General features: G+C 37.7%; 2 protein-coding genes across 8 annotated transcripts; one reads left to right on the plus strand and one right to left on the minus strand.

Moving 5' to 3' along the window:
* The first annotated feature begins 41 nt into the window (after positions 1–41).
* Positions 42–10,553, plus strand: CaMKII (Calcium/calmodulin-dependent protein kinase II). Of its 7 annotated transcripts, none has more exons than XM_033381183.1 (15): positions 42–183; positions 243–337; positions 464–523; positions 583–637; positions 991–1,316; positions 1,434–1,528; positions 1,592–1,714; positions 1,774–1,900; positions 3,122–3,214; positions 4,255–4,311; positions 6,908–6,973; positions 9,233–9,311; positions 9,394–9,488; positions 9,546–9,660; positions 9,731–10,553. In XM_033381183.1, the coding sequence occupies exons 1-15, from the start codon at positions 119–121 to the stop codon at positions 9,873–9,875; spliced, it is 1,596 nt and encodes a 531-aa protein (XP_033237074.1). In that variant the 5' UTR covers positions 42–118; the 3' UTR covers positions 9,876–10,553. The 7 variants fall into 7 exon arrangements, with proteins under 7 accessions (XP_033237074.1, XP_033237075.1, XP_033237077.1 ...); XM_033381184.1 differs by having other exon boundaries at positions 9,236–9,311; XM_033381186.1 differs by lacking the exon at positions 6,908–6,973.
* A 2,925-nt stretch (positions 10,554–13,478) lies between these two features.
* On the minus strand, positions 13,479–15,862 carry ATPsynbeta (ATP synthase, beta subunit). The gene is made up of 3 exons (XM_001352246.4): positions 15,716–15,862; positions 14,811–15,125; positions 13,479–14,739 (listed from the first exon to the last, which is right to left on the minus strand). The coding sequence occupies exons 1-3, from the start codon at positions 15,777–15,779 to the stop codon at positions 13,598–13,600; spliced, it is 1,521 nt and encodes a 506-aa protein (XP_001352282.1). The 5' UTR covers positions 15,780–15,862; the 3' UTR covers positions 13,479–13,597.
* Positions 15,863–24,329: the final 8,467 nt, after the last annotated feature.

The raw sequence follows: 24,329 nt of genomic DNA on the forward strand, positions 1-24,329 counted from the left end.
AACAACTTTGAAAGTGGAATATAGCCGAACTGCAAAATCACAGAGATTGAGGCAATTTTATACAACGCCTTGCTGACAATTTATTGCCGAAATAGATTTTCTTAAGTGTGCCATCGCGATGGCTGCTCCAGCAGCCTGTACGCGTTTTTCGGACAATTACGACATCAAAGAAGAGCTAGGAAAGTAAGTTCATTTGACTATTGTAATGTTGCACTTGTACACAAAATTATTCGATTTTGTAGGGGTGCCTTCTCAATAGTAAAAAGATGTGTCCAAAAATCAACTGGATTTGAATTTGCTGCAAAGATTATAAATACCAAAAAGTTGACAGCAAGAGGTAAGAATATGTACATTTATCTCAGCCATCCATGTGGTCATGGAGTAAAGAGTACCGAGCAGACTGTTCTTACATATGTTCACAAGGTTAATATATATTAATAAATAAACTATTTTTTTTTTTAAGATTTTCAAAAACTAGAACGTGAAGCTAGGATCTGCCGAAAATTACACCATCCAAATATTGGTATGTCTTATGTTATAATTAATGTTAGTTGTGTATTATAATTTAACTATATATTTCAGTGAGATTGCATGACAGTATCCAGGAGGAGAACTATCATTATCTTGTTTTTGATCTGTAAGCATTATTAAAGTTCAAACTCAAAACAATTTCCAAATTTTTTACCGTTGTCTATTACCGAAAACTATTGTATTGTAACATTTTTCGTATGATATGTAGATGTTTTCGGATCTCTCAAGAAATGACTTGACTATTGTTTATTGAGATTCATACTTCATCCTTTCCCCTCCGAGTTCTACATTCATTTATGTATGAATATGTAAACAGTGAACGCAAAAATATTTGTATTGATGTAGGAGCTTTAAGCTCTATTAATTACTATAATTCGTATAAGTAATTTAATTAAAATTTAAAAATAATATAAAAGCCAAGAAATCAACAAAATTGACTGTGCATACATACATTTTCAGTGTAACTGGTGGTGAACTTTTCGAAGACATTGTTGCACGCGAATTTTATTCAGAGGCTGATGCATCACATTGTATTCAACAAATATTGGAATCGGTCAATCACTGTCACCAAAACGGTGTGGTGCATCGAGATCTGAAACCTGAGAATTTACTATTAGCTAGTAAGGCAAAGGGTGCAGCTGTGAAACTCGCTGACTTTGGTCTAGCCATTGAAGTTCAAGGCGACCATCAGGCCTGGTTTGGATTTGCTGGCACACCGGGTTACCTATCGCCGGAGGTATTAAAAAAGGAGCCCTACGGAAAATCGGTAGATATATGGGCATGTGGTAAGCAATGGAATTTCTTCTGAAGCTAATTACGCATGCATACTCGTATAAGCATCATGACAGATTAACAATAAGTTGTTTTACAAAGTCCAGTAACTAATTTTTATTTCTCCTTAGGAGTAATTCTTTACATACTGTTGGTGGGCTATCCACCATTTTGGGATGAAGACCAACATAGATTATACTCCCAGATAAAAGCAGGAGCCTACGATGTAAGTACCTTTTTTTTTACTTATCTCATGTCAATAAATTTTAATTATTATTAATATCTTTAGTATCCCTCGCCAGAATGGGATACAGTAACACCAGAAGCAAAAAATTTAATTAATCAAATGCTAACTGTGAATCCAAATAAACGAATAACCGCATCCGAGGCTCTGAAGCACCCATGGATTTGTGTAAGTGGCCGCCCATACGTATCTATATTTTATATATTATATCATCTCCGTATTTTCAGCAAAGGGAACGTGTGGCATCTGTTGTGCATCGTCAAGAAACCGTGGACTGTCTCAAGAAATTTAATGCACGTCGCAAGCTTAAAGGAGCTATACTTACGACAATGCTGGCTACTAGAAATTTTTCTAGTAAGTAAATTTATAAAAAAAAAAAACGAGGGGGAACGTTGTGAGTTGCTGCGGACACTGCAACTCTACAGTTACACCCGATACTAAGTCAGTATGGCTCTCCTCCGGCAGACGCCTCTAATATTAAACGACACGACAAAGAGTTCGTGCGAGAGAGACAGAAAATCAGTCTGAGCGTGACGTCGGTTTTGGCTATAAAAATGATCTGATCTGATCCAGATTCAGCAATCTGATAGATATGGTCATTATCAATGATTCTGCGTTTTTAGTTTTCTCGAATCTGCAATATTGTGGATGCAGCAGATTTTCGTCCTTTGTGGGGGCGGAAGGGGGTGGGGCGAAATTCTGAGATATATATTTTATATTATATTATATTATATACATATATATCTAACAAAAGTGCGGATCTGAGATTTGTGGATGCCCCAGATTTTCGTCCTTTTCGGGTGCGGAAGGGGGTGTGGCGAAATTTTGACACAAAATGGTCAAGGTCCGATATCACAGGAGTGTGGATACCAAATTTGGTTGCTCTGGCTCTTATAGGTTCTGAGATCCTTGAACTCATAGTCATCCTCTACGATTCTGCGTTTTTAGTTTACTCGTATCATCGAAATTGTGGATGCCACAGATTTTCGCCCTTTGTGGGGGCGGAAGTGGGCGGGGCAGAGTTTTGAAATATTTTTGTAGCAGTGACATATCACAGAAGTCTGGATCCAAAACATCGTTGCCCTACCTCTTATAGTCTTTGAGCACTAGGCGCTGAAGGGGACGGACAGACGGACGGACAGACAGGGCTCAATCAACTCGGCTATTGATGCTGATCAAGAATATATATACTTTATGCTGTCGGAAACGATTCCTTCTGGACGTTACACACATCCACTTTTACCACAAATCTAATATACCCCAATACTCATTTTGAGTATCGGGTATAAAAATACGAACACAATTTTCATCGCCCCGAAGTTTTTAGATTTTTTCGGCGCTGCAATTGAATTTAAAATATCTAAAATTATGGGCACAAACAGTTATAAAAGTAAACTGTGACCCTTTATATTTTCACATAAGGAAGTAGGAATTGATGATGTCCAACTTTAACATATAGCTGCCATTTTCGCATAGTGTCCTAGAGACTCGAGAGGCAATCAACATAGGGCCAACTGTAGAGAGTAGGGTTTTTCCGGAAGAATACTAGTATTATACTATTATTATTATTTACAGGCAGAAGCATGATAACCAAAAAGGGTGACGGATCTCAAGTCAAGGAATCAACTGACTCCTCTAGCACCACCCTTGAAGACGACGACATAAAGGGTAACTATTAAAACTTAGATTTACTTTGTTTTTACATATAACGCGATGAATGTTGTGAATGAAAGCCACATGATATCTCGTTTAGCATAATAGGTTTTGGTAAATCGCTAGTGCATTACTCAAGGCTAAACATAGTGTAAACTATAGAAAAACGAATTATATAGATATACATATAATCCTTTACATAGAATTTCTTACATGTACAAATTTTATCAGGGGAGCTAACAAATAATAAATCTCTGAAATAGTATATGGTATACATATGTGTTTGGTGCAGAATCTGACAAAAGTGTATATCCACTTTCAATTATTTCAGTTTTCCCAAAATTAGATGTGTATGGATTGTTTTTTTTTTTTTGGTTGCATATTTTCGCAAGTTTTTATGTTGTTATACAAAATGGTTTTATTCAAATTTGATATCAATATAACAACTTTTTTTAATATTTCACCATATTCAACGTAATTTTTTACATTCTTAAATAATAAGGGAAACTAGCGGTATGACATTCAGATTGAATGTCACTTTCATTTAGAAAACAAATTGCAGCTGATATTGAAAATTTTGCTAGATAAATACATAAATAAGAGTTGGTACAAAACTATTTTGTCTTCCTATAAAATCGAACCGATCTTTTTTAATTTAAACTATGCATGTATCGTCATTCATTATTTAAAATAATTAAAAATCAATTGGTGATTTGGAGCACCTGTTCTTCTTAACCTTGAAAACTTCTGTCACTATTCGGTATGATTAAATTTTTGCAAAAGTTTTATCAAACGATTATATTTGTTTAACTAAAAAAACTTGTGATACTTAATGAGTATAAACTAATAATAATTTAAAATATCGTTTTATCTAAATTTGTTTAGCTATTGCTTTTCATCGAAACTCGAATCCACTTGTAATAATTAGCTAGAATCAATCACAATAAAATCTAAAACACACATCAAACTCATTCACATAAATTACATAATATTGGAACAAATCAAGTTGCATTTTCAAATATGAAATTTGTTCGTTTTTTTTTTGTTTTTCCTAGAAGATAAAAAAGGAATCGTTGATCGCAGTACCACAGTCATATCGAAAGAGCCCGAAGGTAAATGTTAACACACATTTTTTGGGTTTTTCAAATATTTTTCAAAAATTTTGACACATACATATGTACAATTAATAATTTCATCATCATATGTTTATTTCGCATTAATCAAGGCTTAGGCTTAGGCTAATTTGTTAGGAAGCCATGCATCGGCATGTCTCGTAGAGCTTCAACTACTCGTATGTATTGTCAATAGGGAAATAATATGTATTTAGTGTTGAAGATCCTTTCTTGCCAGTGTATAATAAAACTGTAGAATGAAACCTTTCAACATGCTCAGATGTTATTCCATATGTACATATGTTGTACAGACGTACATATAATATGTAAATTCAAACGCAAGAATTTTTTATCAATCCCAAATGGTCTGATATTGATTTTTATTTCAGCAATGTATCTTCTGCATTTGGATTGAAGTTTGAATGCAACTAAATACAAACATATCTTAATTACACGTCTTAAATAACTACATACATTAGTCGCCGAGTCGATTAGACTCTTATTTAAATATCAGAGATACTTAAATCAGTTATTTACAGAACGTGATAAGCGTACTCATACCGTACATGTGAAGTACGTCAATCTAAATAATTCAACTGAACGGTACTGACTTGGGCAGAATCCACATTTTTGGACTCAATACTAAGGATAGTAAACCAAAAAATTTTCATATAAATATACTTGTGTAATATGTAATTATTTTGGCTTGCCGAACTATATTTTCCGTCCTTTCATGAAATGCCCATATACGAGTATTCCTTTTGCGCGTGTCCTACCCGTAATCGTGTTACCCCCTACGATCTTATGACTTGTATTGTGTATGAAACTCCACCAAGCAATCTATCAACTAAAAACATACATATGTATATTAAAAACATTTTGAAAAATATTACATAAAAATTCAATTTGTATAACATTGCAGATATTCAAGAGTCGAGAGTCAAAAAAAATCGAAGAACTTTGTATTCGAAATTTAGCAAAATGGCACCGTCTCGAATACTCCAGACATTTGTAAATATCAGTTTAAATATAAAGAACACAATTAACTCCGTCGATTCTACCACTAAACCTCGGTAAAGGCTACCCCGGTCGTTAGTCATTTCGCAATCAAGTTATGTCGGTTTATCATATTAAAATACTCCGACTCAAACTAATTTTACACTATTATGGCTGTTGGGGTTGACCTGTTGACACTAAATATTGGCCCTAGTGTATGGTATGTACATACAAATTACCAGAATTACGAACTTGCGTAATTTACGGTCTTCTCTGATCGACATATGGACAAAGAGGCTGACAAATCAATGGTCCAAATAGTAGTGTTGAGCGGAGGCACACTAAGAAAAGAATTTGGTAAAGATGGGTCGGAGTTTGTATCGGAAACAATATTTTTTCTTCGGAAAGTACTTACTAGAATAGAAATTAATTACATGAATTTACGTAAAAATGTGCAAAATGTACCTACAAAAAATGATGGAAAGGTGAACGCAGAAAAAATAATGTCTAAAAGTAATGCTTACGTATAACATATGTAACTCATTACAAAAAAATGATCTTTGGGTCGACGCTTTTAATCAATACCTATATCAGTCCTTGTCGATATTGAGATGTGTATATGAATTTGTTATTTCACTTTTGTGATAAATTATCTTCAGATACAAAAAAAATATTTCTTTTAGTCCTTTTTTGTTATTTTTCGTGCAGTGAAATAAAATGCGAGTGGAAAGTATTAGCTTAAAAACTGAAAGAATATTTTGAATTATAAAACCATCTGAAAGAGTATACAAATAAATACTTACATGTACTCCATTTGTAATAACACTACCGCATACACTTTTTACGGTGTTTTTGGGCTCGCGGTGTTGTTTGTCGTATTCCACCAGACTTCAATCTATAGCGATAGACATATGTATTTGATTGTACTGGATTGTCTGGATTGTTCTTGAAGTGAGGTGGAATACGAGAATTAATAAGAAGGAACGATTAACCTTAGGATCCCAAGCTTTCGATACCCAAGCAGTTCGATCAGCAAAACAGAAAGGATTTTCGCAGAGTGGTTTTTTGTCCGCCACACCAGGACCAACTATACGATAAGTCCAATCAGTGTTAGTGTGCATACCATTTTATGCCAGCTTTTTTAAACGTCAAGATTAGAAACAGTGCAAACCTTTGAGGGAATTGAATCGTCCATTCAAATTTTTTCAATAATTGCTATCACTCTGCAAATCAATGCTTAGTTTTTGGGGTTTATGCCGATTAAGGTTGGGACTTACGAGTTTGCATCGAGTCCGTCTACTCGAATTTCTTTCAGACATTATTTGTTCTACTAGGGGTCAACTTTCTTTGAAAGTACACAGCGAATACACACATAGATTTGTAAGTGGATTTTATATACCAAAAACATTGGCAGCTCGTAGGGGGTACCATTCTAATACATGTACTATTAGGCTAGGAGATTCCATTTATATTCTACAAATCATTGTTAAAAAATGACACCCTAAATAATTTTTTTATGATTTCATTTTCTAAAAATAAATATGTTATGAAATATTGACTTTTACGTGTTTCACGGAAACAATACAAATGTGTGTTTTAGAAATAAGGATAGTGTGTCCTGCTAAAACTTGCCAGCAAATTTCTGGAAACTCACAGTGCTCCTCAGGTACGTACATGTGTATGCCCAAAATGTTAAAGCCAGCCACCACTCGCTTTTTCAATGAGTACGTAAGCTGACTGGTTCCACACCTATAAATATTCCGTAAAAACAATCAATGATTTAAGATATACATAATTCTTAATAGACATTATGCTTGTATAAATGCATGTGAAAAAATATTTAATTTATTTAAAATAAAACTTTAAGCAGGATGAGTAAAATAATATATTCAAAGAGCAGATCTGATCGAAAATTAAGTTTGTAAAAAACCCCCAAATTGATGGCTTGTTTTGACTACACATCAAGTCAAGCAAACATTTAGATTCGAATATCTTCAACAAAAAATGTTTTTTGCTTTCCTTTATCTAATCTTATCCTGAACCTACATAGATCCTCGTACATACATACATATTGGGTAAAACAAATGGCAAGTAATAATGCTATTGTTAACGAGACAAAATTTGTAATACTATGTAAATTATCCAAAGAATTAAAAACAATCTTTCGCTACCCTGGAATATTTTAATTTCGGTATTTAATCTGGATGTTTATCTCGAGAGCTTTGTGCTGGCGTACTGAAAAGGTTCGAACAAATTTCGTCCTATTATTTCGTTTACCTTTTTAATGGGAGATGGTTTAGCTAGATCTTATCTTGGACTTTGGGGTGATCGAACGTAACTATGCCATCTAGTCATTCGATTGTGATACCATTAGTAACATAAAACTAGAGATGTTTCTTTTGGTTGAAATATCTTGAAAACTAAGCCCTCTTCCCAAAGAGCAAATATGGGAAAAGGTTCTTTATCCGCTTCAAGATTAAACCGCACCCAGATACAGCTTCAGATATGTAGCTTCAAAATTGCATAAAATTTGCCGGAATGTAAGTTTTTCTAATTCTCTACAGTGACCTTGTAAAATAACGGATATTACAATTGCTGAGTCGATAGAGCCATGTCTGTCTGTCTGTCCATCCATCTTGTTCTAGAGCAACGAAATTTTGTACCCAGACTCGTGTGACTCGTCATACTGAATCAAGATTCTTTCAACCCAAAAGATGAAAATATGTGGAATCCACAACTTTAAAGATACGAAAAACCCAAAAACGCAGAATCGTAGAGAACAAGCTATCTAGCAGACTATTTTATAATCTGTTCAATTTATTATTATAGCCAGAGAAAAAAATCAAATTTCAGTGGTTACGCAACGTCGTCCACGTGCTAACTTATTTTCTGTCTCTCTAACACACTCTTCGTGGTGAATGTTTGCACCCTTTGGTGGGTGGGCGGTAGTCATACTGAGTGAGACTGAGTGTCGGGTATATGTAAATGTAGAGTCATGTATAGTATAAATATGCATGTAACAGGCAAAGGTAAGCATTCCGGCAAGGTTATTTAAAGTACGTAGCTAATGTTAAAAAAAAGAATACAATACAACGAAACCGTATATGTAGATAATGTGTAAGATATTTTTTGAACTTTTATCATGTATATTTATGGACTCTGGTGTCTGACACGCAGTATAATTGCTACAAGGATGGTAGTTTTAAAGAAGGCAGATAATATTTTATAATGTACAAACCACTTATATGCATATAGAATAGGTATAATTGAGTATATAAGTTTTCTATATCTTATAGGGTATGGGTATTGCATGCGTAAAAAATACAACTATTTCGATATATTTTTAAAGTTTTCAAAACATTTTAAAAGGAAATGCATGAAATATACAAATGTCGTTGGTCTTTACTTGTTGTCGGGTCATCTAATCGAATTGCCCCTAAAGGAAACAAACTGGCACTATCAATGTGAAAAATCTGATAATAACTAACTATTTTGTGTTTTTTAAACAAACCAGCAAGAAAAACTGTTTTGTATAATCAATTATTCTGGTTTCATAATGTTTAAGTTTTCTTTTAAGTCGGGATTAACCTTACATTTTCCCTAAAAAAGTCCTCTGCACCATTAATATGCCAAAGTTTGTATGCATTTTATGGCTTTAGTTGCGTTCATTTATTCCTGAGAAAAAATATTATTAAATAGTATGATATACACTTTTAAAGCAATCCAGTTTTAATTTCATCCTATCGAATATCTATAATATTCATAGAAAGCAAAGAAAAGAATCGAAAGAATTAACGTACCTAATCGAGAGTCAGTCAGTCAGTTTACAGGTCTTTTTTTTAAATACATTTTAAAAACAATAAATAAAATAAGTAAATGTATGATACAAAATAATTGCAAATTTACCTTTCAACTATATACAAAGCAGCTAGACGACAAGAGATAATAAAGATCACTGAACAGCTGATTGAAGCAATAAATAGTGGTGACTTTGATGGATACACGTAAGTTTATGATTTTTGTTTAATAATTGTACTGGATAACAATGACCATGACATGATTATTATTTTTATAAATTACTTTCAGTAAGATTTGTGACCCTCATCTAACTGCCTTCGAGCCAGAAGCATTAGGTAACCTAGTCGAAGGAATTGATTTCCACAAATTTTACTTTGAAAACGGTAAGCATAAGTGGGAACACATTTAACAATATTACATGACACCATTTTTACTTTCAGTTCTTGGTAAGAATTGTAAAGCCATTAACACAACAATATTGAATCCCCATGTACACTTATTGGGTGAAGAGGCCGCTTGCATCGCATACGTCAGGCTAACACAGTACATTGATAAGTAAGTATAGCTGCATTTTTACACTAAGTATTCACAGGCTAATTGTCTTTTTCTGCACTTATAATCACAGACAAGGACATGCTCATACCCATCAGTCAGAGGAGACGCGCGTCTGGCATAAACGCGATAACAAATGGCAAAATGTTCACTTTCACCGAAGCGCATCAGGAAAAATAAGTGGAGCTACTACATTCGATTTTATACCACAGAAATAAGTTGCATCAATATGGATTGCATTCATCTCACCAAAGATAAAAAGTCTAGTTGTGCAGTTCAAGCAGTTGAATGTGCTACATTCATTTGCAGTTGACACAAAAATGGTGTCTTACATATACAAAAGTTTATTGTAAAGTTGATAATTTGTCTAAATTATATTTAATATTTATTTTATGTTTATATTTATATTCTTATAAATACAATCTAAGTCGAAGAAAAGTGAAAGTCCAAGTCAAGGCTTATAAATTCCACAGAAAGTTAAAGATTAAACATAAAAAACAGTATATAATGAAAACTACGTTTCGTAGCCAACATATCTGTGGGAGTAAAATATGTAACTGGAGAACATCATGTTTGTAAATCTTAATGTGGGAATGTGTTTCTAGAATGGCCTGGTTTGCCTATGCAAAGTCGTACTGACCATCAGAGACTTTGGCAAAAAACAAAAAAAAATACGAAAACTATAAAAACCTAATAAATCTTTACTTACTCTTCTAAAAATGCCTGCAAACATTGTTAATGTATGTATCTGAATACTTATAATCATTTGTTTATCTGCATAAGCACTTAATTATTCACGTTCGTAAAATACATAAACACAAATATATAGCATACATAAGTATGATTATATGTAATCGCAAATAAATGTGTGAATAAACCAAAAATTAATAACACAATTTAATATAAAATGTATCACGAAAGTGTAAAGCATTAGATAATTACAAAATAGCATTTAAAAATTAGAAAAGAAATATATATAAATTTAAATCCAAATAAATTAGCTAATTGTTATAAAAAATTTAGATGGAAATGATTTGGCGATGCTTTTCATGATTCATTACATCACCATTACGTACATACATCATACATCGCCTGTCTGTCCGCATCCTAGCCATTTCATATGTACCTTATACATATGAATTAATGATTCATGCGTCTGGGGATGCAGTGCATCTTCGACAAGACAAGAATTAAATAGAGGTTTTATTATTACATAAATGAAAATAATGGTCTTCTAATAAGTAATATGATTTATCTAAATTTTATATGCAAATTTCAATATCATAAAAAATTAAAAAAAAGTTACAACACAATTTAAAAAGCAGAGCGACGAGATTATTTATCCTACGATAATTACATTACAGATAATATTATGAGATCATTTTCAGATTTTTTCCAGTTCAGAATTTAGATCAAATTAAGTGTTTTAGGTTAAGCCTCTAAATATGTATGTATATCATGTGTAAGTGTATCTTTTATTGTGAGCAGGGCAGGAGTAGAGTAATTGTATGTTCTGAGACTGCATCCACACATAATGATAAAAATAATTTTCCCTGATCCAATCCTCTTAATTTTTTGGAAACCACCTATTACATTGTCATATTTTGTGGGATATGGATTCTTTAGTATGTATGCACATTTGTTTAGGACAAGAGCATATGTTCTTGGCTCATAAAATCGGGACGTATACTTTGGATATACATAAGTATGTATGGATGGATGTGTACTTACATTTTGGTCCCTCCTCTGCTAAAGTATTTGTCCACGAAAACAAATTAAACAAATTATAGGTAAATGCTTTTAAAAGACAGGAGTTAATACATTATGAAATTTTGAAAGAAAAGTAAAAGAGTTTCAAATATTATTACTACTATTCACATTATTATTTTCGATTGATTTTACATCATGGGTTAAATAGATTACTAATACCACTACTTTTCCTATTTCTCCAAAAATCACTCATGGTTATCAGTTTTAATCAAAAAAGAATATATTTCAACAAATAAATGCTGTTTGTATGATCAATTTTTCTAGGACTTAAACGTCTTCTTAAATAATAAATAATATATATAATATATACTTATATAAAAGGAAAATCTATTATAATTCTTGAAACTTTAAATTTATCGAAAAGCTCCTAAGGTAAACCCAGTAATGTTTACCAATTACAAAAATTGATGGAATGCGTCTCTCGAAACCCGTAAAGAGATCTGATAAATAAAAATTGCCTTTATACATTTTTCGCGGACGTCGATGTCCCCAATATTTAAAAACAATTAGAGCCAACCCATAATGAAAATTTAACAGTAATAATTCTTAATATTAATAAATTATTCCATAATTATGATTTATAAAATACACATGCATATTTAATAAAAATTATACCAAATACCTTCGTGGATCTTTAAATTGATGACATAACGCGGAAAACACATACATATGTAATTCTATATATGATGATGTAGTTTTTTACTGAAAGTCGTTTGTAATATATACATATCCAGAACGATCGATTACAACAGGGTTCAAAGATTTAGACAGAAGTGTTTTACACTCAAACAATTTAACGACTACAATAATTTCTGCCGTAGTTATAGAGATGGGAACGAGACGGTAGCTCTTACAGAAGAAAACTATGATATCCTTCATGGTCGATTTATAAGTAATTTTCAAAATATGACCCAGGAAGACAAAAAATGTTATGAGAGCATTATAAGGATGAGATGGGGTAACTTCTTACAGTACATATGAATGCATGTCAGGGGTCGCCACACTCAACGATGGAGAGAAAGAGATAGAGACAAGGTAGTAGCAAAGACTATACAATACTAAGATGTTGCATGAGCGACCAAAAAGCTGCTCTATGGCGGGTCCTAACATTAGAACCCAAATGGCACGAGGGAGCGCGCGGGGTTTCAATTCCCTTTTCGCCTGTACTTCGTCTATACCGCGACCCCGCTGCCCATCGGTTTCGTCTGTTCGGCAATTCTGGACTCTCGAGCCTCAGCACCGTCGAGGCGGTGGTCGCGGATCGCCGATATCTTTTGAGCGGCACAGGGACCTTTGGCCGTCTCAGCTTGCTAAATTAGTTAGTGAATATGAGTTCAATAAATATTTGCACACTGAAAAAATGTTAAACTTTGAGTGCTTATATCTTCTAAACTAAAACTATTTGAAAATTCGATTGGAAAATTCTCTATTAGATGCGTACATTAAATTTATCTAAAGCACTCATACAATTTTTTTACTATTTCTGCTGAGTCCCCACTGTGCCACGCCAAAGACATCAGCGACCACGCTGCCCTACGCTTTCGGCACGCAGACGATTCATATTTTGTTTTTGTATTCTTTCTCTCGAGACGCACCGACTCGACGCTGACCGAGGCATTGACGAAGCCGAGTAGCATTTCGGAGGCGAAGGTAGCGTAAAAGAGAATTGAAGTAATAGCCCCGCGCGCCCTTACCATGAAGCGTCAAACGAAAATTGAAAAAGAATTTGTTCCTCATGCAACATCTTGGTATTGTATAGTCTTTGGTAGTAGTCAGCCGAGGGAAATGGTTTTCTTCTCTCCGATCGCAAAGTATCTCTGCAATCTAGTAACATAGATATGACCATTTTGCCGATTTGAGGGAGCAAGAGGGCGAGACCAAGACCGCAATGGAAAATTCAGATGGGTCTCAACATAATGTGTCGCACCCACAATATAGCTAGAACCCCTTGAAATCTACATTTCTCCTTTTAGTATAGTCGGTGCTTCCTTGCGTGTGCTGAAAACACCTGATCAAAATTATAGGAACTTGCACCAGTATAAGGAAATGACTATGATTTAAATACGTTTTATTGAGTTCTTCTCGTTTATAGAATTTAAGTTGATGTTACAGTGTCTATTAAAACTTCAATGCATAATTCACTTTATTATTCGTATTCCAGTGTAATTACTTAGGCAGCTTCCTTTGCCAGACGATCAGCCTTCTCAACTACTTCTTCAATTGGGCCAACCATGTAGAAAGCAACTTCCGGCAGATGATCATATTCGCCAGCCAGAATCTGTGAGAAGCCCTTAATGGTTTGTTCCAATGGAACCAGTTTACCAGCATGTCCGGTAAAGACTTCAGCGACCTGGAATGGCTGCGACAAGAAGCGTTGGATCTTGCGTGCACGCGCGACTGTTAGTTTGTCTTCCTCAGAAAGTTCATCCATGCCTAAGATGGCAATAATATCCTGAAGAGATTTATAATCTTGCAAGATCTTTTGCACACCACGAGCAACGTTGTAGTGTTCTTGTCCAATGATGTTAGGGTCCATAATACGAGAAGTGGAATCAAGCGGATCGACTGCAGGATATATACCTAATTCAGCAATAGCACGTGACAGTACAGTAGTGGCGTCCAAATGAGCGAAAGTTGTAGCTGGAGCGGGATCAGTTAAATCATCAGCTGGTACATAAATAGCCTGTACAGAGGTGATAGATCCCTTCTTAGTGGTGGTAATACGCTCCTGCATAGAACCCATGTCAGTAGCCAAAGTGGGCTGGTAGCCGACGGCCGATGGAATACGACCCAACAAGGCGGACACTTCAGAGCCAGCTTGAGTAAACCGGAAAATGTTGTCAATAAAAAGCAACACATCCTGTCCCTCCTGATCACGGAAATACTCGGCCACAGTGAGACCAGTAAGAGCCACACGAGCTCGGGCGCCTGGGGGCTCGTTCATTTGCCCATAGACAAGAGCCACCTTAGATGTCTTATCCTTGAGGGAAATGACACCACCTTCAATCATTTCATTGTACAAGTCATTTCCCTCGCGGGTGCGCTCGCCTACTCCGGCGAAAACAGAGTAACCGCCGTGGGCTTTTGCTACGTTGTTGATCAGCTCCATAATCAGCACAGTCTTGCCGACTCCAGCGCCACCAAACAGACCAATCTTACCGCCCTTGGCATAGGGTGCCAGAAGATCGACCACTTTAATGCCGGTGACGAGAATCTCTTGCTCAACGGACATTTCAATAAACTCTGGAGCTTCTGCGTGAATGGGGGCGGTCTTATCAGTTGGAATCGGCCCACGTTCATCGATAGGTTCGCCTAAAATAAAAAAAACATTCAACATTACATTGTTCGATCTATAAACTATGAGTGACTTATTTGAAACATACCAATAACGTTCATAATGCGACCCAAAGTTTCAGCACCAACTGGTATACGGATCGGATAGCCAGTATCGAGAACCTTCTGTCCACGAACCAACCCCTCAGTACCATCCATGGCAATAGTGCGCACAGTGTTTTCGCCCAAGTGCTGAGCCACTTCGAGCACCAAACGTGGGGAGCGGTTGTCAACTTCCAAAGCATTCAAAATTGGTGGCAAGTCATCATCGAACTGAACATCAACGACAGCACCAATTACCGCAACAATCTTTCCGTTAGCAACTGAGGCTGCCTTGACAGCTGCCTTAGCGGCATGGCTGCGAGCTAAAAAAGATGGTTTCAAAAATTAAATCTCTTCAGGATATGTATGAATTATTTACTATTATTTATTATGAACGATAGTTTGGATGAAATATTCGCAAGGAATATATACATATATATATATACATATGTACATGGATGTGTAAGATTACGTCACGACTTTCTTCAAGAACGATTAAATTTAAATAATTTTTAATATATCAATAATTCAAACCTTTTTCATTTAAGAAATTCCATGAAGCAAAATTCTCATTTAATTTGAAGTATGTATTTTAACTGCACTACAAATTTATAAAACTGGATATAACTGTATATGTGAAATACCAAAAAGATTGACAATCTAACATGATAATGAAATGATTGCTCTAATCCAAACTACGACAATTGTCTCTCAGGAAACATTTCAAACATTCAGTTATTATGCAATCATTTTTTTCCTTTCAATCGTAAGAGAAAAATCGCAAATTAAGGTTATGTCCATCTCGCATTAATGTTACGTTATGTTACACATTCTTTTATGTTGCTTTCTTCGTCACCACTGTGGCCCGATCCAAGTTTAGTACATAATATCCATGATTATAATAGGTACTTACACAATTGCCCCAAAAATGGAAGCAAATTCTTATCGGCTTTAGCGGCAGCACGTAACGCGAACATTTTTCGGGCGAGAACTAGAAAATTGTGTGCTAGCTTGTGGGGTGCAGTGTAAAATATACCGTCCGACCCTCAGAAATATACCAAAATATACCGTCTCATTTTAAAAATATACCGTAAATATACTGACGAATTCCAGTTCTATTTTACATATTCCTCGTTTTTGATATTCCGTCGAATATTACTATCTAAAACGAACATTTAGCACTGCCCACATCATTTTATCCGATTAAGGAATCAATTTTCTACTTGACTGGTTTGTTTTAAATACTTGATTTGTTTTCTTGCTACGGCAATTGCTGTTTATGCTTTTCAACTACAATATACCGTCTCGTATGCTGAAAAACCGAAATTATCCCACTTATGCCCCCTCTATTTAAATAGTTCAGCTACTTGAGACAAATGGCGAAAACTATTGACGATTGTAAATTCTTCTTGTAGATCCACCCTATCTTTCCCTTTAACTTGCAAAAAACCCCACGAACTCTACCTGAACTACGTTAAAATGATTAAATTTTCATTATTTTCGGTGGAAAATTTAAATACCCCCTTATAATAGGTTAATCGTTCTCCATCAAGGATTGGAAACTTATATTGCTTAATTTTAATGTTTCGTAATAAGCCAGATAGAACATTTAGCCATGCCCACATAATTTTATACGATTGATGGATCAATTTTCTATTTAACTGGTGTATTCTTAATACTTGCTTTTATTGGATTTCTATATACCGTTGAAAATAAAATTTAATAGATTGTCCTAGCTTGTGGGGTGGTAGTGTTGTTTTGGGCTTGAGGACTTTTGGGAATTTGGGATTTTTCCCAACGAAAGCAAACGGTATCACACTTGCTAAAAATTGGAAAAAAAAATGATAAAAGGCTAAAACAAAGAATTTTGTTTGTAAAGTTTTTTTTTTAAAATTAATTTTAAGAATCATCTTGTACATTTCACGGTCACACTGGCACCGACTCGTGCGCTCCTGATTTTTAAATAATAAATTCATTATTAAAAATATCAACCAAAAGTTTAATAATAATTGCACTTGATAATAATAGCAAAATACCACCGATCAGACGTATGTCATATCGCGTTTTGCGTGGAAATATCTCGAAATAAACAACAAACCACCAAAAAATACAAATCGCCCTCGGCGAACAAAAACAACAAAAAACGCGGGAACGCAGCAGCACAAACAAAATCTGTAGTCGGCATTTTCATGAAATCAGTTTAAGCACCTGGATCCTGAGAAGTATGGCAAACAGAGGAAAGACAAGGATGGCCACGGAGAAGGCGACTGGAGTTAAAATTCGCACGGAAACGCTGAAGAAAAGGGAAGGAGAAGCTAAATCCGCCATGCGGGTAGGAGTAAAAATGGCGGCAAAAACGGCTCCGCAGCTTTTGGCTTCTAAACCGTTGTGCAAGAAACCAAACTTGTCGACGAACGTGTCGACAAACATGTCCACGAACACGACAACAAGCATGACATCAAACATCTCTACGACGAAAGAGAGAGAGGTATAAAGGTCCATACATTGTTTGTATCGACAAAATGAGTGCGAAAAATGCCAGAATTGCTATAAACCAGTTTGATCTATCCGATCTGCTGCTGAAACAAGGCATTAGCGATATCGAGGAGGTTGGTAGAATGGGCTATGGCAGGTGCAAGATTGTGTGCGGGTCGGCGGAGTGTGCAAACGGGCTAGTGGAAAACAGTGTTCTCGCTGCTCAAGGGTACTCAACCCGAATCTTTAGGCACTTCGTCCAAAAAGCAGGACTAATTTTTGGGATCCCCGGGCACTACTCGGAGGAACAGCTAGCGGAGCTTGTAACCTCAGATATCCCAATTGAGGAGATAGTTCGGATTACGCGAAGGGATAGAGCATCGGGAGAACGTGTACCTACTGGCAGGGTGAAACTCTGGTTCAGAGGAGAGCAGTTACCAACCAAAATCAATTTTCTATATTCTAAAGTAGAAGTGAAACCTTTTGTTCAGCTTAATCAATGTTTCAGGTGTTTTAGGTTTGGCCATCTGGCGCAGCATTGCAAGAGTGGAGCGAAATGTTTCAAATGCGGACAAGATCACAGCAAAGATGTTATCTGCTCAGGGCTGGTCTGTGCTAACTGCAAGGGGGAACATGCTGCCACCCACCCGCAGTGTGAGGCCAGGAAAAAAGCGTTCGCCATTCAAAAGTGTATGACACTGGAAAACCTAACTAGAGCTGAGGTCAGGGCTAGATATCCGATCCTTTTTGATAGAACCCAACCCAAGGGATCAAAGGGAATTTCCTAGACCCAGTTGGCAATCTAACCGCCCCCCTGAATCCTTGAATAACAGCTTAGAGTCCGCCAGGGAAATTCATTCTGTCACCTCTTTCGCGGAAGTGACCAAATCCAATAGGGTTGCCGCCCGGAACGCAGAGGCGGCCAAGGCAGCAGCCAACATGGCAGAGTCGAAGAACTCAATAAACTCAGAATACGTCCAATTGAGCGAGAAATTTGTGAGATCTTCATCTGTGGCATCTTCTCTGGCCCAGGATAAGCTAAACGCACTAGGAGCCAAACTCACAGCGTTCCTGATTGATCCAAACAACATCATTAAAGGGGATTCTTTAGCGAATAAATTTATTAAGGAAATTAGAGAATTTGTCAATGCTTCCAACGCAGAACTAGATAGGCGTCAGATTGCCCAAGGGATGGCAGTTGGTTCTCAAAACATCCAACAATGAAGATTCTTCAGCTAAATATTCAAAGTCTGACACACAACAACAACAAACAGCTCCTCTCAATGTTCCTAGACAACAACGCAATAGATATTGCCATCCTCTCAGAGATTTGGGTGTTGAACAACGCGGACTGCAGCATTTTAGAATATAAGTTTTTCTGCAGGCCCAGAGTGGACGGCTACGGCGGGGTTGGCATCTACGTCAGGAAAAACATTCAATTCAGCATTTTAAAAATAGAGAACGATTTGGAAATTTTAGGAATAAAAACATTAAACCTCAAGAGCAATTTCAATATTTTTAGCATATATGCACCGCCATCAACAACAGTTTCACAGTTTAAATCGGGCACAAAAAAGTTTTTCGAATTCGCGGCTTCGCTTGACATACCCTCAATAGTGGGCGGGGACTTCAACGCTAGGTCTTCTATCTGGGGAAGTCCGATCTGTGATCGCAAGGGCCGCAGCGTTGAGAATTCCACCCGGGAGGCCGGATTTATCTGCCTAAACGACGGTTCGCCAACCTTCTCCAGGAGCCCATCTCAATTCTCCGCTCCTGACCTTTCTTTTTCGAACTACAGAAATGGAACTATTAACTGGCAAGTCCTCAAAACAAAAATTACGAACAGCAACCACTTCCCAATTGTATTATCAGTGCAAGGCCTAAATGTCCCCCTCCAAGGCAAGAAGATCCTTCACAACAGAATAGCCCGGATTCTGGGTGCAAGTGATTTCTCAAATCTGGAGGAGCTCAACGAAAAAGTGAAATCCCTGACCTTAAAAAACACGGTCACATTCCCGAGCAAGAACAAGTACGTTGCTAAGAAATGGTGGAACGAGGAATCGGAAAAACTTTTCCGCGTGCGAAACGCTTGCAGGCAAAAATTCTACCTCACCAAAAAATTGGCTGATGCCAGAGCAACCTTAGAAGCTGACAAAAATCTACAAAATCATGTAAAAAAGCTTAGAAAGCTCAACTTTTCCAAGTTTATAGAAGAGGTCTCCTCATCGCCATCTATGTGGAGCAGGGTGAAGAACATAAAAAAATACGGTCATATTAAAAATGTAGGGAACAAATGGACGTACGAAGATGACAAAAACTTTCTTAATATGGTTAAAGCAACCCCATCCACGTCAAACAGTAGGCCCCCTAAGAAAATTCCTGCCCCTTTGTTAGGACCAGACGACCCGGAACCCCTGGAACTGGAAGAATTCCTGGCCTTCCTAAAAACCAGGAACCCCAATTCGGCTAGAGGCCCTGATGGCATCTCGTTCAGGATGCTTCAAACGCTACCAAGTGGGAAAAAACAAGACATTTTTGGAATTATAAATAAAGTACGGCTGAGTGGCGTCATCCCTGAAGTCTGGCGCAGGATAAAAGTGGTACCCATCCCCAAGAATATTGCAGACCCTAATTCCTTCCAAAAACATAGGCCGATTTGTTTGATTAACACGCTGTTCAAATCCATAGAGGGGTTGATAAAGTTGAAGCTGGACGAGCACATAGCAAACTGTGACCTGCTGCCGGACAGGTCCTATGCCTTCAGGAGAAGCAGGTCCACGGCTCTCTGCATCAACGACCTTATCAACAAAGTTCTGGCGCTGAAGGCGAGGGGTTGTCAGGTTGTCGCAGCCTGCCTGGATTTACAAAGAGCGTTCGACTGCGTAAGAGTGGACACACTCGAGCACAGGATGAGGGATATGCGGTTCAATACAAGCCTCACGGCTTGGATCTCTAGCTTCCTTAACAAACGAATCCTCATAAAGGGCAAAAGCGAGGTAGAGGTGAACAGAGGTGTTTGCCAGGGTAGTTGTCTCAGCCCAACCCTTTTTAACCTTTACACAGCCGAACTACCTGATATTAACAGTCATAACTGCTTACTGTTTCAGTATGCTGATGACTTTTTCATAGTTTGTTTCCACAAAGACGTATCCATTGCGAAACGGGTGCTGGAAGACAGTATAGATAAGTTCGAGGAAAAATGCAATAGGCTAAACCTGTCATTCAATCCGGCGAAGTCTAAAGTGATTTACTTCAACAATCGTAGAACTGCGCTAAATATCTCGCATCAGGGAGTTGAAATCAGACAAGTAGAGCAGATCAAATACCTAGGCAGGACTATCTCAGCAAACAACTCAGCCTCTGGTCACATTGATCTGGCCATCTCGGAATCGAACAGAAATTGTGCGTTTCTCAGATTACTCAGCGGGTGTCACTATGGTGTCAGCCCCAAAAGAGGGCTTATATTTTACAAGGCATTTGTCAGAAGTAGGCTAGAGTACGCGTGCTCATCATTCTGCAACCTGTCCAAATCTGCCTTGGCCAAAATCAAATCCCACTGCAACCATCACCTCAGAAAGTCGCTGGGTCTGATAATCTGCACTCCCGTTCCTATCATATACCACATGGCAGGAGAACTTCCCCCGGACTACAGGATGAGATTCCTGGCGGCGAAAGAGTTGGTTAAGGTGTTTGCATTTAATCTCCCAGCAAGTGAAACAGTGTCAGCAAATAGGGATTTAAACACGGGCTACGCTAAGGCATATCGGGAGTTTGGCAGCATAATAGACAGAGTTGAGGTTTTCGAGAACACAGCTTCATTTTGCAATAAAATTAGCTCCGACTTAGAATTTTTCAAGGGCTCTGCACCCAACAAGCACGCTATAGACCAGGCAGGTATCATGCTGCTCCACGGGGAAAAGAAGGATCAGCTGACAAAGGGGGGTTTTGAAATCTATTACACGGATGGGTCAGTCGCCGATGGGCATTCCAGCGCCGCTTTCCTGCACGATAGGACAGGTTTTTTAGATAGCTATTACACGCACAAAACCCTTTCCTCGTTGTCCGCCGAGCTCCTTGCTATCGAGAAGGCATTGGACCATGCTATTTTGTACAATTTTCCTCGTGTCGCGCTCCTGACAGACAGCAGAAACGGGGCCCTCATTCTGGCGAAGAACATTCAGGATAACTTTATCGCCTACAAAATCAGAGAAAAGATCCAAAAAAATCCACATCTAAGAACTGTAGAGGCTCACTACATTCCCGGACACGCTAACATCCCCCAGAACACTTCAGTCTACGCAGCAGCCAAAGAAGCCCACAGACGAGGAAAATACACAGTGGTTAAATGGAACCTTAAAGACGCTATGTGCGAAATACACAGAATCCTAAAAGCAGAATGGGAGAGAGAATACGCCGAGTTTGCTAGTATCAAGCACCGTGGTTACTGCTCGCTTTTCCCCTCAACATCATCCAAACCGTGGTTCCTAAATAAAACTAAACTTAAAGCCATTGACGCTAAAAGAATCAACAGACTGCTTAGCGGTAACGCATTCGATAGGCACACTCCCGCCAAAATGCATGTAGTTCCTAGCAACAGATGTGATACATGCGATAGTATCGATAACGCCTCGCATTTAATTTTCAATTGTACAAAGTACAACACAACAAGGCAAAACTTCCCATCTCTAAGAAAATATAATGATATTTACAAATTCTTTGAAAAAGAAAACACCAGCGCGTACCAAACACTAATTGACTTCATCGACAAAACTGATGTAAAGCTATAAACAGCACTCTAACATCTTCTATTCTTTGTCTTGGCAATTTCCACCTTCAAAAGGCGGGCGGCCAAATAATCCCACGCTACTCGCGGGTAGTTTGGTAACTTAAATCCCAAAAAAAAAAAAAAATTTTAAGAATAGTAACATTGTTAATTTGACTTCTCATTATATAGTTTTTTTTTGCCTTTTGAAATAATATGTAAACTATTCACATATTTAGGTAAATATTTTTTATTTCCCACACGCAAGTGAGCCGATTCTTTATTTCTGTTGCGGAAGGGCTGGAAAATTGTTACGAACCTTTGTTTTCTTCGGGGCAAGGCCGGCTAGCCAGTCATCCCAAGCACTCGGGTCGCACAACATACCAACTAATTGGACATCTCGAACAAATTGAAACAACAAAAATAACCGACAAAAAAACTGCAAATGGACTCTACTCGACAAACAATATTACAGTAACTTCCTTCAACACAGACGTGGACCAGGTCGAGGTGTTGATGTTTTTACCACCGACGTACCCACCCTACCTGAGATCCGAATCACAACGTTCTGGATCTGCCTGCCATGTGCAGCAGCCTTACCCTCCCGTTGCTGTGGCTCCTTTTCCCGCCATACGAAACGATTAGCAATTCATTTTCTTACTTATAATTTTCACGTTAATTTCCTACTTTTACATGGTAAGCCTAAGCCTGCCTATTTATACCCCCCTCATCTTATTATTACGGGCGTTTAATAAATAAATAGATAAATAGGTAATATATAAATATATATAATATATATATATATATATATATAATATAAATAGATATGGACGGACTTAAATTAGGGGATTAACATATACATATAAATGGAGACGTCTAACAAAAATAAATAATGGGAGTAAATAAGTTAATAAATGATATCTTCTCTCTCCCTAAATGGGCGAGGGATCCGCACTACGTGGCCAGGATAGTTTCTTCGAGACCAGCAAAAAAGCAAGCCAGGATGGCGGAGCTGTGACCTATTCCCTATGAATTTGCCAACAAAAAGAATAAATTTGGGGTTTCTTTACTCCCCTTTTGGAGCGGACTCACTCTTATGCTTCTTGGGTCTACTTTCCGCCCTGCTGGTCAGCTCTAAGGTTCCTGGTGTTTGATCTTGATCCCCTGGAATCACGATTTATTTATCTTTTTAAAGGGTGATGGCCACTTCTCCATCCTCAACCCTCTCACTTTTTCTTTCAAAAACAAAAAAATCACGACACTTTCTCTGTAAACCGCTCCTCCGTTGCGGGAAATTTTCACTCTGAACCCCCTCTTTGCTTAGCTGCTCTGTATAATGCTCCCGGGCCGCTGATCCCCATCGCTCTCTTCTATCGCCCTTGAACTAGGTTCAAGGGCATGGCCTGATTCGGGCTGCTGGCGGCTCTCTTTTCTTTGGGGTGTGGGTGACTTGGCTTCGGGACTCCGTTATGGAATGAGATCGGAAATCCTCTCTCACGACGGATCCGAAGAGCGCGCGGAACTCTCATACTCCAGGACCAGGTGGCGCCACTCCTCGCTAAGGTTGGGCGCATTGGCCAATGTACGCTTGAGTTCATATTATGAATCTTTATTAATTATTATTTTAACTACATTTATTGTGCTTAGCGTCGAAGTCAGATATCAAGATGCCAGACCGCTTGACAGAGTCGCCGGTGTTGCCACACCAGCGAACGACCTTAAGATCAGTGTTGCTGAGGGGCTGCGATTTGATAGCTGATCGTCAGAAGAGCTGGTCTTGGAATTCGCCATAAATGCTGGCTTGAGCCTGTCGATTGAAATAGCTGTCTCTTTTCCATTAATGCGGATAGTGAATACCCGGTCTGATGACTTGGATATAATCGGGTATGGTCCTGGTCCTACAGCATCAGTCATCATCAAGACATGAGAACAATTGTGAATATCCTTAAGCAGGAAGAGTTTGCGCTTGATGTGATGCGAAGCTGGATTTGGCTTCACCACCTGCATTCTTCTCCTGAACTGAACAAAGTCGAGTGGTTCCGACGGCACATCCACTTCGAAAAAGTATTCGTTGGGAAGACGTAACGTACACCCATATAGCATCTCTGCTGCTGATGTCTTAATGTCCTCCTTGAAGCACGTGCGGAGGCCGAGTATGATGGTGGGAAGCAGCTTGATCCATGGTATATCCGATTGGCACATCAAGGAGGCCTTCATGGACCTGTGTCAACGCTCGATCATGTCATTTGACTGGGGGTGGTATGGCGTCGTGTGAATGTGCTCGCTTCCC

This window comes from Drosophila pseudoobscura, chromosome 5, assembly GCF_009870125.1.
Source record: "Drosophila pseudoobscura strain MV-25-SWS-2005 chromosome 5, UCI_Dpse_MV25, whole genome shotgun sequence".
Classification (NCBI taxonomy): Eukaryota; Metazoa; Arthropoda; class Insecta; order Diptera; family Drosophilidae; genus Drosophila; species Drosophila pseudoobscura.